Raw genomic sequence first — 13848 nt, 5'->3', positions numbered from 1 at the left:
CTTATTTCTGCTTCTACAACAGAGCCAAATAGGCTGCCTTATTCATTGTTCCATAGGCTGCTGCTTCTTCCTCTTCAGACTTTCTGTTCTACATATTGCTGAAGTGCGAAACCCATTTGGCCGTGGGGGTTTGGTCCTCTACCATCAGTCATGTTTGCTTCAGTACCCGTGCTACAAGGCCCCATAAATATTTGTTATTCTTCCTGATAATGGCTTGCCCAATATCTTTCCAAAATGTATTAGCATAACATGCCTTTTTCCTTCTCAAGACGCTCTTATGTGCACTTTGCTGGGCTAAGAAACTCCTAATTTGATCACCAGATTTGTCTGTCCTTAAAAGATCTAGCTGATTTTGCTTTCTGCACTCTGCGTCAAACCAAGACAGTATTGGAAATTTTGTATTTTACCAAATAGGGTCTGTGGTTCTCTAGCAGGGCCTGCTATAAACTAAGAGAGGCTCATACAGCAAAAATATAATATTTAGAATATATTGGACCCCATTACATTTGTTTTAAAAAGGGCTATCTAAGGTATCTAACTGTTGGAGATGCAATAGGGATAATGCTTCTCTAAAACATATGTTTTTTCTTTGTCCTATTTTGAAAGATTTTTGGCAGAAGGTAACTGAAACTATCAACAGAACTGTATGGAATAAGCTTACATTTACAGAGCAAAATATCCTTTTGAATTATATACCCAGTACATGGAACCTTACAAAAGGACAATATGAATGGAGTCTCCGTGCCCCTAACTAAAGCAAAAAGACGTATTGATGAATTTGAAAAATAAAAATGTGGCGGCTCCCTTCTACGATTGGATTGAAGACGTATACAAACTTGCAACATATGAACATATGGGCAATCTATCCAGAAGATATTTGTATTTTGATGAGTTTTGCCCTCTTCCTGCCCCCTGTTCCTTCATTTTCCTCCTCTCTAAGCTCTTTGATGGCTGAAGAACAGCCTTTAATTTCCTAGTTCTACTCTGCTGGAAGGAAGTGATAGTGCTGGGTACCTTCACCTTATCTGATGTTAGACATTGTTTGAAGAAAGTGAGGCACTGGGAGAGGGGGCTCATGAATAATCTGTAGGCAGTCAGGCAAGCCACACAGGTTAGCTATCTATAAATCGGATGATGTTGGGCATAGTTTTGGGAGAAGCGCCGGCTCCCTCGGCCAGTAAAGCAAGATAAGCGCCGCAACCCCAGAGTCGGTCACGACTGGACCTAATGGTCAGGGGTCCCTTTACCTTTACATGCACAAACTGATGGCCAGAGGGTCATGCAAAAACTGAAGACTGCCTGGGGGTGTCACTTTGCCACTTCTTGAGGGCTTCCCAGTGGCAGAGAGAAGTGCTTGCTTGGTAATGGATATAATGCTTGCTGTTTAGAATAAAATCTTAAAAATCTTCTCACTCACTCGCTCGTGTTTGTATTGCCTCTGAATCTCGTTTTAAAAGAACCAGCTTCCATTTGGCAAGACAACAACTTCCATATAAACACAGGTATTTTCGGTACAGAGATTCCGAGAGAGCAGAAAAGACTTTTTATGTATGCTGGGCCAGAATACTACTGGCCCAGAGATGGAAAGAAGGTAAAGTTCCAACCAGAGGAATGGTTGATGAAGGTGATGGACTATGCTGAAACTGTGAAATTGACCGGGAAAATCAGAGACCAGGATGAGAAGAAGTTTAGGAAGGAATGGGAAAAATTTATAGTCTATTTAAGAGAACATTATAAACAAAAACTTTGGCAGGATTAGAGTAATACTTGTAAAAGACAAAATATAATGGAAAAAGTTAATAATAGATACTGTATTGGCCTGAATATAAGCCTCACTTTCTCCAAAAATTCCAACTGTGAAAAGTTAAAGTGCGTCTTAAATTTGCAACCTTACAAAAATTGGCTTTTACGATAGCGCTGCTAAAACAGACCTATGGTAAAACAGAGCGGGTGTGAGTGCTTGCAGAATTTTAAGGGTATTTTAAGGGCTTATATTTGGGTATTGTCTTTTCTTCTCCCCTTCCCCCCTTGAATTTTAAAGGTGCGGCTTATATTTGAGTGTGGCTTATATTCGGGCCAATACGGTATAACAAATTGGGGGGGGGGGGGATAAGCTGAGAGAAAAGGGATTGACAATGAATAACAAATTGGGGGGGTCAAGGGATTCTGAGAATCCTAAATGTGAAGGTGAATGATATGTTTAAACTGAAATTTGTTATGTAAAACAATAAAAATATTTTATATAAAAAAGAAGATGCTGAGGACCTTGACCAAGGAACTGGTTGAGCTGGGTTAGCAAGATTCCTTGTTTATTGATTCTAGTCTCATATTTACAGGACCATAGGTTTGGAAGAGAATCGGGGGGGGGGGGTGTCATCCAGACTGACTCCACCGCCAAAGCAATACTCTGGTTTAGGGTTTGGAGTCATCTCCAAACTGCTTTAGCTAAGCAAGTGAAGGCTTTAGGAAGGTGCGAAAGAAGAGACTTGCCCCTCCTTAGACCCCCCCCAAGCACCTCCAAATATTGCGGTGAGGCATTTTTCATTCCAAGCTGACTAAAGTGCTGAGCAGGAGCTGGGGAGGCACTAAGGCGTATTGCTGCAAGACCCTGCTTGTCATCGCCATCACGTCCCATGAAGAGGGGAAGGGGGTGTCCTCTGCTTGCTGGGCCCAGCCCAGATGCAGAGCTGGGGGCCAGAGAACCAGCCTGGCTTCCCCAAACAGCAGCAGCCAGACCCCCTGCCAAGACTCTGGTGTTTTTGCTCTGTCCCTGCAAGGGAGTCTTGGAAGCCTCATACCTAGCAAGCCATAAAAGGCAAGGAGTGGAAGGAGGCCGGGGGGGGGGGGGGTGTCTGGACAGCAGCCATTGCACACAGCCCTGCCCCCTGGTGGGCTGAAGGTGTCGAGCACCAAACCAGCTGATCTTTGGAGCTTTAACAACAGCAACGCTCTCCTTTGGGAGAGATTTAAAGGACTTTATTATCAGCAGAGCCTTGCTCTAGAGGGATGACATTGCAGGAAAGGCTTTGCAAATGCTCAGCATTTTTCCTCGTAAGTGTGGCATCCATGAGGAATCTTATTTCCAAGGCTGCTGCCAGGCTCTTTGTTTATCTCCTGTACACTTTTGATGGCACAGCCATTTGCTTAGAGGTAACACATCTCTGCAACACAGTTCCAGGCTCAATCTCCCTCCTTGCCTGAAAAATGCCTTCTCCCCCCTCCTTCTGATCACTCGGAGCCAGAGCATGGTCCAGTCTTACACTGCCTGCTTGACACACCATCTACGGAAGGAGTGTCTGCGTAAAAGGGGATTGGGACAAGGGAGGTCATCTTTAAAAATCAAACAAACCAGAACTACCTAGCCGGAAGGGCACCCATGTGTGGGCTCCTCTGCTTTTCAGTCTTTCCAAAAAGCCACGGGCAGAGGGCCAGTTTCAGATGTGTAGAGATCTAACCATCTTGACCATAAATGACTGCAAAAGGAGGGCTGTGAATCGTCATCGTGAGGTTGGTCCCAAAAGACAAATCACTGGGAATCTCTGGAAAAGCTTCTTGCAACCTGCTCTTGGGAAGGAGAAAGGCATTTGCTAGAATGTAATGCAGCCTTTCGACAAAGAAGTTTGCAGCTTGGAATCCACTGGACTTTTGGATGTGTCTTTTGCTCAGGTGGGGGAAAAATCCATTTTCTTTTAGTATATTTGTGTGTCCTGTTCTGGTAGAGAAACGCATGCTGTGACTCTCCATGGGGTGACCCACCCTGGATGTTGTTAATGTTGTTAATTGAGCTTCTGATGAACCACAGAGAGAGGTTTCCAAGCTACTGGTGGGCTCCTGGGTGCATCGTCTGTCCCCCTCCCCTCCACCAAAATTACAAGGGGAAGCTGATGTGGAGGATTCTGAACTGAATGACATTTGGGGAACTGATTTTGTTGGGGTCTTGACTGCACAGGCATTGCCCCAGGCAATCCAGGTGGTGTGCTGCTTGCCATGGAAGCCCCTGCGTGGCAGCCCTCGGGGTATTCACTCGACAGCAAGAGCATCACAAAAAGGAAAGAGGCTCCCCACACCAGGAAAACGTCAAAGGTGAAATGTGATGGCTTTGTTTTGGCAACGGATGAGCAAATGGTGTGTGAGGGGACCAGGCCCAGGGATGGAGTCTGTGGAGTTCATGTCTCCACAAGACACCTGCAGATGAAGAGAGCCACAGGTGAGGCAGCTTCCACAGGGCAGCTGGCAGGGGAGCCCCTCCTCTCTGCATCACACATGGCCATGCAGGCGCATGGGGAGGGCCTGGAAAGTCCAGCCTCTATGCAGGTGCTCCAAAGGCAGCGCTCAGAAGACGCAGAAGGCAGGAAGACCACGGCTCTCTGGTATAGGCTAGAGGAAACCAAGCACAGCATCATGACCCAAGAGGGCGAAACCCACCCATTTGACTTTCCAGAATCTGAAAGGAAAAGGGAAATGACAGCGTGCAGTTGGCCACTGGTTCAAATAAATAACTTTGGCAGTCAAGAAAGTTTAGGAAGGGAGGCTGTGAGGGCAGATATGACTAGCACTTTCCAGGGGGTATTGAGGAGGCAGTTAACACGCTCAGATTCAGAGAGCAGCGCTGAGAACCGGCAAGTGAATAAGCTGATGCTGAACTCCCCTGGCGAGGAAACCAAGGCTGGCCTCCTGAGTTCCCTGGATTCTCCAGAGGAGCCAAGAAATGGAGAGATGGAAGGCCCACCGCTACGAAACCAGGGGGAAACCAGAGGCCCACTGATTGCTCTTCCCAATGGGCAAAGTGGAGACCACATGCAGATGGCGAACTGTGCCTCTTGGCCTGAGAGAGCAGCAATCGGCTGCAGTCATGTTACCCTGACTGGTGTAGAAGAGGCAGCAAGGGAGGTTCGTGGGAGCGATAAGGGAGCCAAGGGCCTTGAGATAAAGTTGCTGGCAGCTTCAAACCTTGCTTTGGTTTGGGGGGAGGCTGAAAGACATCCCAGGGAGAGGAGCCAGCCCTGCAAGAGTGGGGAAGACCTTGGGGCCTGCAGTGAACTGGGCTTTGAGTCAAACAGCCAAGCAGGTGGCTTGCCAAGCCCTGGGGAAGGGGCAGAAGCAACAGAGACCCTCAAGCCCACGGCAGCCATGGCAGTCATGGTGGTGACCCTGCAAAACTCCTCTCACAGGACCAGCGAAAGTGGCAGAAGCAAAACCACTGGAGGAAAGCCCCCAGAAAATGGGGAATGTTGTCGGCTGCAGGAACAAAGGAAAACTAAACAAGAGGATGAAAAAGCCCTCAGAGTGGCAGACATGAAGAAGACATTTGAGAAGCGGAAGCCGGCAGGGGAGAAGGCTGCCCCACCTGTTCGGAAAGGTGAGACAGGGGTACTGTGACTGGGGCAGGATTGCCTATGTTTGCAGTGGCTAAGGAGGAGCATTTTAAAAAACTTTTGGCCGCCATCTTGGTCTCAGAGCACAAGAACACAGAACAGGTAAGAGAGCATCTTGTAGTCAGATCGGCAGGTGTTCAAAAATTGCTGAAGTGGCACAGAGTTCTGCTTCAGAATGGATGTCCAGCAGCAGGAAGGAATAAATTAGTGTGTTGGGTCGGGAGAGAGAGAGATTGTTTGTGTGCTTTGCCTGTGAAGTTGACCAGGAAAGAAAGCTGGGATCACTGATGTGAGTTAAATCACTGATGTGAGTTAAATATCAAGAGAAAATAAATCAAAGAAACCAGCAATACCAGAGCACTGCTTAAACCTACAAAGGACTGGGAATTTCACAGGGCTGTGAAATTTTAGCACCTGGACTTGATGGCCTTTTGCCCTCCCCCATATTAGATCGGAGTATGTATTTCTTGGCTAACTGCAAGGGGGGGGTTCTTGCTCACTCTGCTGAACTGAGCCCAAGACTTTAGTTCTAAAACTCTGGCTTGATGACACCCGCGCTGCAGGCGGACAAAACCTCTGGCCCACTTTTCTACTGTGTCTGGTGGACTCAGCAAGTGAGGCATTTTTATTTGTTTCAGATGACTGCAAAGCTGCATCCCATCCTTTTAGTCCCATGGCATGACTCTGAGTGCAGCTTCCACATAAGCATATTGTGGGATGGATGCTCCTCCTCAGGCCAGCACATTTTTGCAGCATCCATGTAACTTAGCTGAGCTCAGTGGCAGAGCATCTGCTTTGCCTGCAGAAGGTCCCTGGCTCCTCCCCCCCCCCCGCCATGGCACCTCCAGGGAGGGTGGGAGAGATCCCTGTTCCCCACGAGCCCCTGCCAGCCAGTGCAGACAGTACTGAGCTCAATGGACCAGTGGCCAGACTCAGCAGAAGGCAACTTTCTGTATTTCTATAAAATGCCAGCCCATGTCCCTGCCTTCTGCATTTACCCTTTCCACAAAAAATGTTTAAAAAACCCATTGCTGACAGCCTCTTTGCAATACTAAGCCCCTGTGAAGTGATGGACTGTCTGCTTTTAACTAGAATTTCCCCAATGTGGTATTTATTTAGCATCACACAGTTTGTAGCTGGGATGCTACAGATGTTCTATTATTCTGAGCATTTGATACTTGGGTTCTCATATGCAGAACTGGGTGCCCCCCCCCCTTTTCAGTTGCCTTGGTGATGAGAGAAGACAGCACATAGCGGTCTTGGGCAAAATTAGCAAAGGAATTTGCTGTCGCACAGAGACAAACCTAGGCTCCCTTGTGCCCCTGGAAAGGAGCTGTCTCAGAGCCCCCTCCCTCTCTGCTGAGGCACCCAGAGCAGCAGGGGAGCCCCCCAGGGAGTGCGCAGGTGGGTGGACGGGCCCTAGACACTCCAAGCTAGAGAGCGGATGCACGGTTTTTGTGCCCTCCTGGGCCTGCGCCCCTGGCAGGGGGCAACATAGCCAACCCCCTAGGTATGCCCCTGCTGCCAGGAGAAATTGGTCTGACCCTGCAGGGCTCAGGTCAGAGGAATGGCCTTAAGCAACTTTCTCCCAGTGTCAGGATGTGCCTGCACCCGTGTAATTGCTGATAACCAATGTCCTGTGCCCACACCTTAAATCAGCCTTCCCCAATTTTGTGCCCTCCAGAGGCTTTGGACTACAGCTCTGTCAGCCCTGCCCATTGGCCACACTGGCTTGGGCAGACGGGAGCTGGGAACTCTAGGGCTCTGCTTAGGGTCCAATGACCCACAGCCCCTGTCTACATGGACCAGCAGTTCCTCTGCAGTTTGAGACAGGAGTCTTTCCCTGGGTGTAGCCAGGATTTTTGATAGTGGGGGCAGGCCTTTTGGGGGGGGGAGTTGGCTATGTATTTTTATTTATTTTTTATTGATAGGGATAGCTGCCCCCCCCGGCTATGCCCATGAGTCTTCCCCCAAATCTCCAGACAACACCAGAGATTGAAGCCGGGATTTCACCCCTTGCCACTGAGCTGTAGCCATTGAGTTGGCTGCTGGCTCTCCTCCGTGTTGGTGGTGGGGTGAGCTGGGGGTGCCTGGGAGGGGGCAGAGTCAATGGATGTTGCATCCCTGAGAAATCCTCTTTCATCCTTTGTAATCCTCTGTTGCTGCCCTCTTGCAATGATAGGCGTTTCATTGGTACATAAATGACTAATATCCATGCATCACATGTGATTTTCCTACACCACCACCTCTTTTTAAAAGCTAGATCTCAGCCCTGATAGTACTCCAGTTCTATAGCTCCCCTTCCTGGTCAAAAGCTGAATGCAACAGCAAGTCACACTACTGTAAATATGATTCTTGCTATCGATTTCCCTAACCCAATCTCCCTAGACATAGGAGAGGAAGGTACTGAAGGCCAGAGTCAGTGTCCACCTGAAACAGACAACGGCTCCAGCAAATATAAGCCAATTTTGGGGGGCATTTTGCTTATTTTAAATCTAATTTTGAAAGGTTATATAGGCACTACTGTAGTCCAAGACTTCGTAAGTGGCTCCCAGTAATAAACACAATTAAAGGTAGCTGCCATGCAGATGACAGGCCCAAAAATAGAACTGCTGCGGGGGTTCTTCACGACCCCAAACCAGAGAGCTTTGAAGAAGGGCTGAATCGGATCAGCTGCAGGATACAGGGTGCCTATGAACAGGGTCTTATTGCACCCCCTGAGCGTGGCCCTCCTCTCGCGGCTTAGAAGCGAGGAAGTCCCAGGCTGGCCCTGAGGCCCGGCTGCCCTCCTCCAGGCCGGCTGCGGAAAGGGCAAGCCCAGGGACGGAGCAGCTCCGCGGGGCGGGGGCTCTCGGGCAAAGGCAGCCTGGGAAGACTTCGGGGATTTGGGAGTGGCAATGGACACGATGCCATTCCCCTTTACCAAATGTTTCTTAAAAAAGAATAATCCAGGAGTCTGTTTTAATTGTACCCCTGTTTTCTTTCACCCAGCCCATCTTTCCAAAAGCGCTGCTCTTTGCTGAACAACTGCCCAGACCGTGCAGGACTCGCGCGCTGAAGGTCTTTACAAAAAGCACAACCCCGCAAGACTGGAAGTAGATTAAAACGTATCTCCTGCTTAGAAATGCGAGCCATATTCCTAGCCCAGCCCTTCGCTGGAAGGTCTCAGGGAAGAACCAGATACAGGCCACGTCCGGGGACCATACACGAGTGACTCGGACACGTGAGAATGAGGAGTTGCGTGTGCGAGCGGGGAGGCGGGCGCCGCCGACAAGAAAGGCGCGTGCCCGCGCCCGGCGCTCGCTCCCCCCCCCCGCCGCGCCCCTCCTCGCTTCCTCTCGCGCCGCGCCAGCCCCGCCCTTCCCCTTTCCAGCGAGAGACGCTGGTTGGACGCCTTCCGTCCCGCGCTGGGCGGCGATTGGCTGCCCCGCCTCTCCCCTCCGCGAGGGCGGGACATGAGGTTGGCTGAGGCGACGCGAGAGGGCGGGGCGGCGCAGGGCGCGGCGGGGCGTGGTCGGGGGCGGGGCGTGGGGCGGTCCCGCCCCCTGGCGGCCGGTCTTGGCGCGTGTCCGTCAGTCAGTCGGAGTCGGGCGAGGAGGAAGGAGGCGCGCGCGCGGCGGCGGCGGCGGAGGGCGAGGTAAGGGGAGCCGGGCGCGTGTCCGTGTGCAGGCGCGCTCGCGTGTCCCTCTGGGGTGGGGCGGGGGGGTCCTCGCGTGGCGCCCCTTCCGAGAGGTCCGGGGGGGATCCAGGTCCCCCGGGAAGGGCGGTGGGGCTGGCCTTTTCCCTCCCGCCCCACAGGTTGCCCTCCTGCCTCCCAAGGAAGCGTCCTGCAAAATCAGGTGCCTAGAGGGATTCAACAAAACAATGCATTTTTGTTTGCGCTTAAAGAACAGCAGATTATTGGTATGGAATGTGTGGGTCTCATGGGGGGAGGCTTAAAAAAAAGACATTTGCATCTTCCTCATTAAAAAAATGCTGCATGTCTGATACACAAAATATACATTTATAAATCTGCAACTGCAGGTGAGAGCATGCCAGGTTTGAAATTGGAGAAGGGAAGTGGAGGTTTGTAATTGTCAGGTGGTCCGAGTGGTCATGTTCAAACAATTTCCATCTTTTGACTCAAAAGGGCGGGGGGGGGGGCTGGGCTCTTGAAGCCGCTTATGTAAGCCGCAGTGAGATGCCATTTAAAAGAGCTGGGGAGGGAAAGAGCCGGGGCTGCTTTGGAAACAGAGCTGTCTTGAGGGTGTCGGGTTTAGTGGGATGTGGGGGCTGCAGATGTGGGGCTAGGATGAGAGGCCTGGGGGTTGTGTGAGCGGTCATGGTGAGACGGTGGATGGGCGAGAAGGGAAGGCATGTGGGGTGACTGGGGAGGAACTGAGGGGGACATAAAGGTTTGTTCATGTGAGAGACAACTCAAGGTGCTAAGTCCAGGCAGCCCAGGAAGCTGAGAAGCGGTGGTGGGAAGCTTTCCAGTTTGGGGAGGGAGGTGTATCATTCAGGTGCAGGCGATAATGTTTCTGTGTTTTGGGGGGGGGGTTGTCAGCAGGTGTAGTTGAGACTTTGGTGCTGGTGACGGAGGAGGGACTTGGGTGTGTTGCTTTATGGCAGCAGTTAATTGAGGAGGGAGGGGAGGGTTATGTCATGGGGAGAGCCAGTTACTGTTTAGGGCAGGTGCTCCCCAAGCTGCAGGCAGGTGTTTGGTGCTCTGTTGCAAATTGTGGAGAGATCAGGGGAACAAGAAGGATGTCCATTTATGGGGGGCTGCAGGTGTTTGGGGTGGGGTATGTCTCCCTGTGATGGTTGAGGGAGAGCAGCGCAGCAGCAGTGGTTAAAAAGGAATTCTCAAGGAAATCTGCTTTTCTGTTTGGGGAAATTGTGCATGTGCAATTTTTACAGCTGAATACTGGGAAATCATGGGTTAAAGGAAGTGTAAAGATAATTTTTAGGAACTCTGAAGAGGGTTTCATAATGGCTGTCTTCTGTAGATAGGATTCCTTCTAAAGGAGGAAGCTGTCACATACTGCTCAGCAACCCTGGAGAGAGGCTTTCACTTGGATAAAAGTCTCCTTCAAACACCTCACAGAAGAATACAGCAGTATATTCTGTATGTGGGGGAAGTGATTTTAGAAGATAGCAATAAATGCCTTCAGTTGGCATGGGATACCTCTTGCAGGGCTGGACTAGGCAGCTGAGTCTGCTGCTCAAAGAATGGGCATCTTTTGCCGAGAAGAAGCCTGTCGAGGTGCAAACTGTAATTCTTCCTCAGTATTGCACATTTTATGACTAAGAATAATGTGAGCACTTCTGTGTGGGATGGAATACAGTTCTTTTGTTCTTTAGATTGTTGACTATTTTTGAGGAGGGGAAAATATTAGTCAGTTGCATACAATGTGTGTGGCATGCAGTGGAACATGATGTCTAAGAAGAAGGGGGAAGGGTAGATGACTGTGCCTGTCATGCATGCTAGGCTGTAAGTCCAGTGGAGTTCAGCAGGTCATAATTCACAGAATCAGAGAATTGCAGAATTGGAAGGGACACCAAGGAACCTCAACTAGATCATACATGACAGGTGGCCATCTGCCTCTGCTTGTAAACCTCCAAGGAAGGAAAGTTCACCACCTCTCGTGGGAGTCTTGTCCACTCCTGAACAGCTCTTACTGTCCTAAAGTTCTTAGTCAAAATAGCCTTTCATGTAACTTGAATCAATTGGTTTGGGTCCTGCCCTCTGGAGCAGGAGAAAGCAAGCTTGCTCCATGTGACAACCCTTTCAATATTTGAAGATGTCTATCATATCTGTTCTGAGTCTCTTCTTCTTCAGGCTAAACATTCCCAACTCCCTCAGCCGTTCCTAAGGCTTGGCTTCCAGACCCTTGATCATCTTGGTCACCTTCCTCTGCACAAGTTTCAGCTTGTCAATATCCTTCTTAAATTGTGGCATCCAGAACGGGGCACAGTATTCTGGGTGTGGTCTAACCATAGAATGGTACTATGATTTCCCTTGATGGGAACATTCTGTTGATGTAGCCTAGAATAGCATTAGCTTTTTTTGCTGCCGCATAACGCTGTTGACTCATGTTCAACTTGTAGTCTGCTAAGACCCCTAGATCTTTTTCACATGTACTGCTAGTAAGCCAGATGTTCCCCATTTTATATTTGTGCAGCAGGTTCTTCCTACTTAAGTGTAGAACCTTACAGTTGTCCCTATTGAAACGCAGCTCTCTCCTTGCCTTGCTTATCATGTTCACCAGGTTGGGCATTACTCTCCTTTTGGGTGAAGACAGAGGTAAAGTAGCTGTTGAGCAGTTCTGCCTCTGTCACACAGAAGCATTTCTTGGTCTTCACACAAAGTAATCATGGGATTGTATTGTAAATTTACATAACTCTTAATTATTTGCATATTTTGGTTCTGCCTTTCTCTCCATGCCCTGTTTCCTTCTGTCAAAATGTCATTTGTAGGATCCTCAGGGTAGGGACCTGCTTTTATGTTGTTCTTACCTTATTCACATGTTAATGTTAAGCCATAGATAATGGCCTACCATGAACAACATCTTCAGCTTCTTTACTTTTCCTCGCTGGCATACAGGAGAGTCAGTTTCTACCTCAGAGTTATATCTGAAGCAGGGATTGTGGATTGTTTTGCTCCAATGAAATCTCAATCTGTAGCTAAGGTTTGTTCATTGCTTACTGATTGCTATTTTTTATTACATTATTTATTTGTACTTATTTATTGCACTTGTAAGTCATACTTTTAAGGAGAAATAAGCTCAGAACGACTTACAATGTAATACAAAAATTAAAACCAAATAAAAACAAAAACTTATACATATATAGATATATATAACAGTCAAATACATCCCACCCACTAAAGGAGGCCACAATATCTAAAACTCTCCTGAGCTAAAGGTCAAAAGTCCATTTAAAAAGAATCATTTTTGCCTGGCACCTAAACGTAGCCAGTGATGGCACTAGGCAAGCCTCCCTGGGGAGAGCATTCCAAAAGTGGGGAGCCACCACTGAAAAGGCCCGTTCTCATGTGGCCACCATCTGCACCTCCCTCAGAGATGGCACACAGAGAAAGACCTCAGATGGTGAGTGCAGGGAGAGGTGGTCCTCGAGTTATTACGGTCCTAAACTGCATAAGGCTTTAGAGGTCAGAACTAGCACTTTAAATTGACCCCTGAAGCAAATAGCAGTCATGCCAGAATTGGTTTTATATGCTCAGACCATCTTGTACTGGTCAGCAATTTGTCCACCGAGGTTTGCACCAGCTGTAATTTCTGAATTGTCCTCAAAGGGGGCGGCATGCATACATGGTTCTCTCCCTCCCTTTTTTATCTCGCAACAACCCTGTGAAGGTAGAGAAGGTTGAGAGATACTTGGTGACCTTTGGCCAGCCACTAAGTTTCATATCTGACCCTAATCCAACACTCTTGATCACTATATACCACTCTGACTCAGGTGTAACACTACAGCTGGGATCCTAGCTTGTTTTTTCTGTGCAGGAAGTGGGAGAAACAAAGTGGTCAGGTCTGTGCATACACAGTAAGCTGTTAACTATGGTTTGCCTTGGCATGGAGAATGGGCCTCTGTAAGATGCGACTTTCATTGAAAGTGGAGTAATTCTTAATTCTTAGAAGCTTTTCTTACCATTTGTGAAATGCTATATGGATTTTCTAACTCACAAAATGTAAACCAATTAACTTTCTCAAGCATATGACCATTCCTTTTCAAGATTGAACAATGCATCGTTGTACTAATGTATAAGAAAATGATGAAGAAATCAGCTGCAAGCTGACTAGACATAGAAATAAAACTGACTAGTCTAGTAGGTCATCATAAAGCTGAGCTGCCCTGCATGTACAATAAAGCATGTTTGCTCTGTGTGCCTATTTTTTCTCTGATTGGTTCAGAGATGGTATGGTAACCATGTGCTAATCTGCTTGCAAGGGCCTTCCCACGCGGAGGGTGCTCTTCATCTGCAACCCACATGATCCCTTTGCAAAACCCATGTATGTTTCCCTCTCCATCCATGTGGTAGATGCCAGACTTTCATGCTTTGCTTACTCCCTTTTATGAAAATATTTCTTGGCTACCTTTTTGTGTATAAAACAAGGTAATTTACAATCAGGATCTAAAATATATTAAAACCTAAAACAACTGAAACAATTATAAAACCACAGCTTAAAAACATTGCCTAAAATCATTTTACATTTTACAACGCTCAGTGAGTTCATTAAAGTGCAAGTCCTAGAACTCCAAAGAGGAGGTGTGGGGGGTATTGCAGGCTCACTTTGGGATGTGGTAATACCCATGCAATGCCGCCCCCTCCCATTTTCCCTGGGCTGCTGTGTCCACTCGGGTTGGATGCAAATTCAGGAACAATCTGCTCCCTCTGGGTATACAATAAATTGGTTGAGAAAGAACTTGTAAGCAGAGTGCAAAGGTGGTAAAAAGCTGAGGTGAGATTGAG

General features: G+C 48.3%; 1 protein-coding gene across 3 annotated transcripts in view; it reads left to right on the top strand.

The window, feature by feature from the left end:
- Window positions 1-3501: 3501 nt before the first annotated feature.
- CORO1C (coronin 1C) overlaps window positions 3502-13848 on the top strand; it is a 66779-nt gene continuing 56432 nt past the window's right edge. The window contains exon 1 of one of the 3 annotated variants that reach the window (XM_083583847.1): window positions 3502-5359. In XM_083583847.1, the coding sequence (XP_083439973.1) occupies window positions 3988-5359 (1372 nt within the window). In that variant the 5' untranslated portion in view covers window positions 3502-3987. Of the gene's footprint in view, window positions 5360-8873; window positions 9013-13848 lie in introns of those variants that run through there. The other 2 variants (XM_083583849.1, XM_083583848.1) reach the window with 2 other exon arrangements.

The sequence above is a fragment of the Podarcis filfolensis genome (assembly GCF_964270895.1).
Source record: "Podarcis filfolensis genome assembly, chromosome: 13".
Taxonomy (NCBI): domain Eukaryota; kingdom Metazoa; phylum Chordata; class Lepidosauria; order Squamata; family Lacertidae; genus Podarcis; species Podarcis filfolensis.
This window is presented reverse-complemented; position numbering and strand designations above follow the sequence as displayed.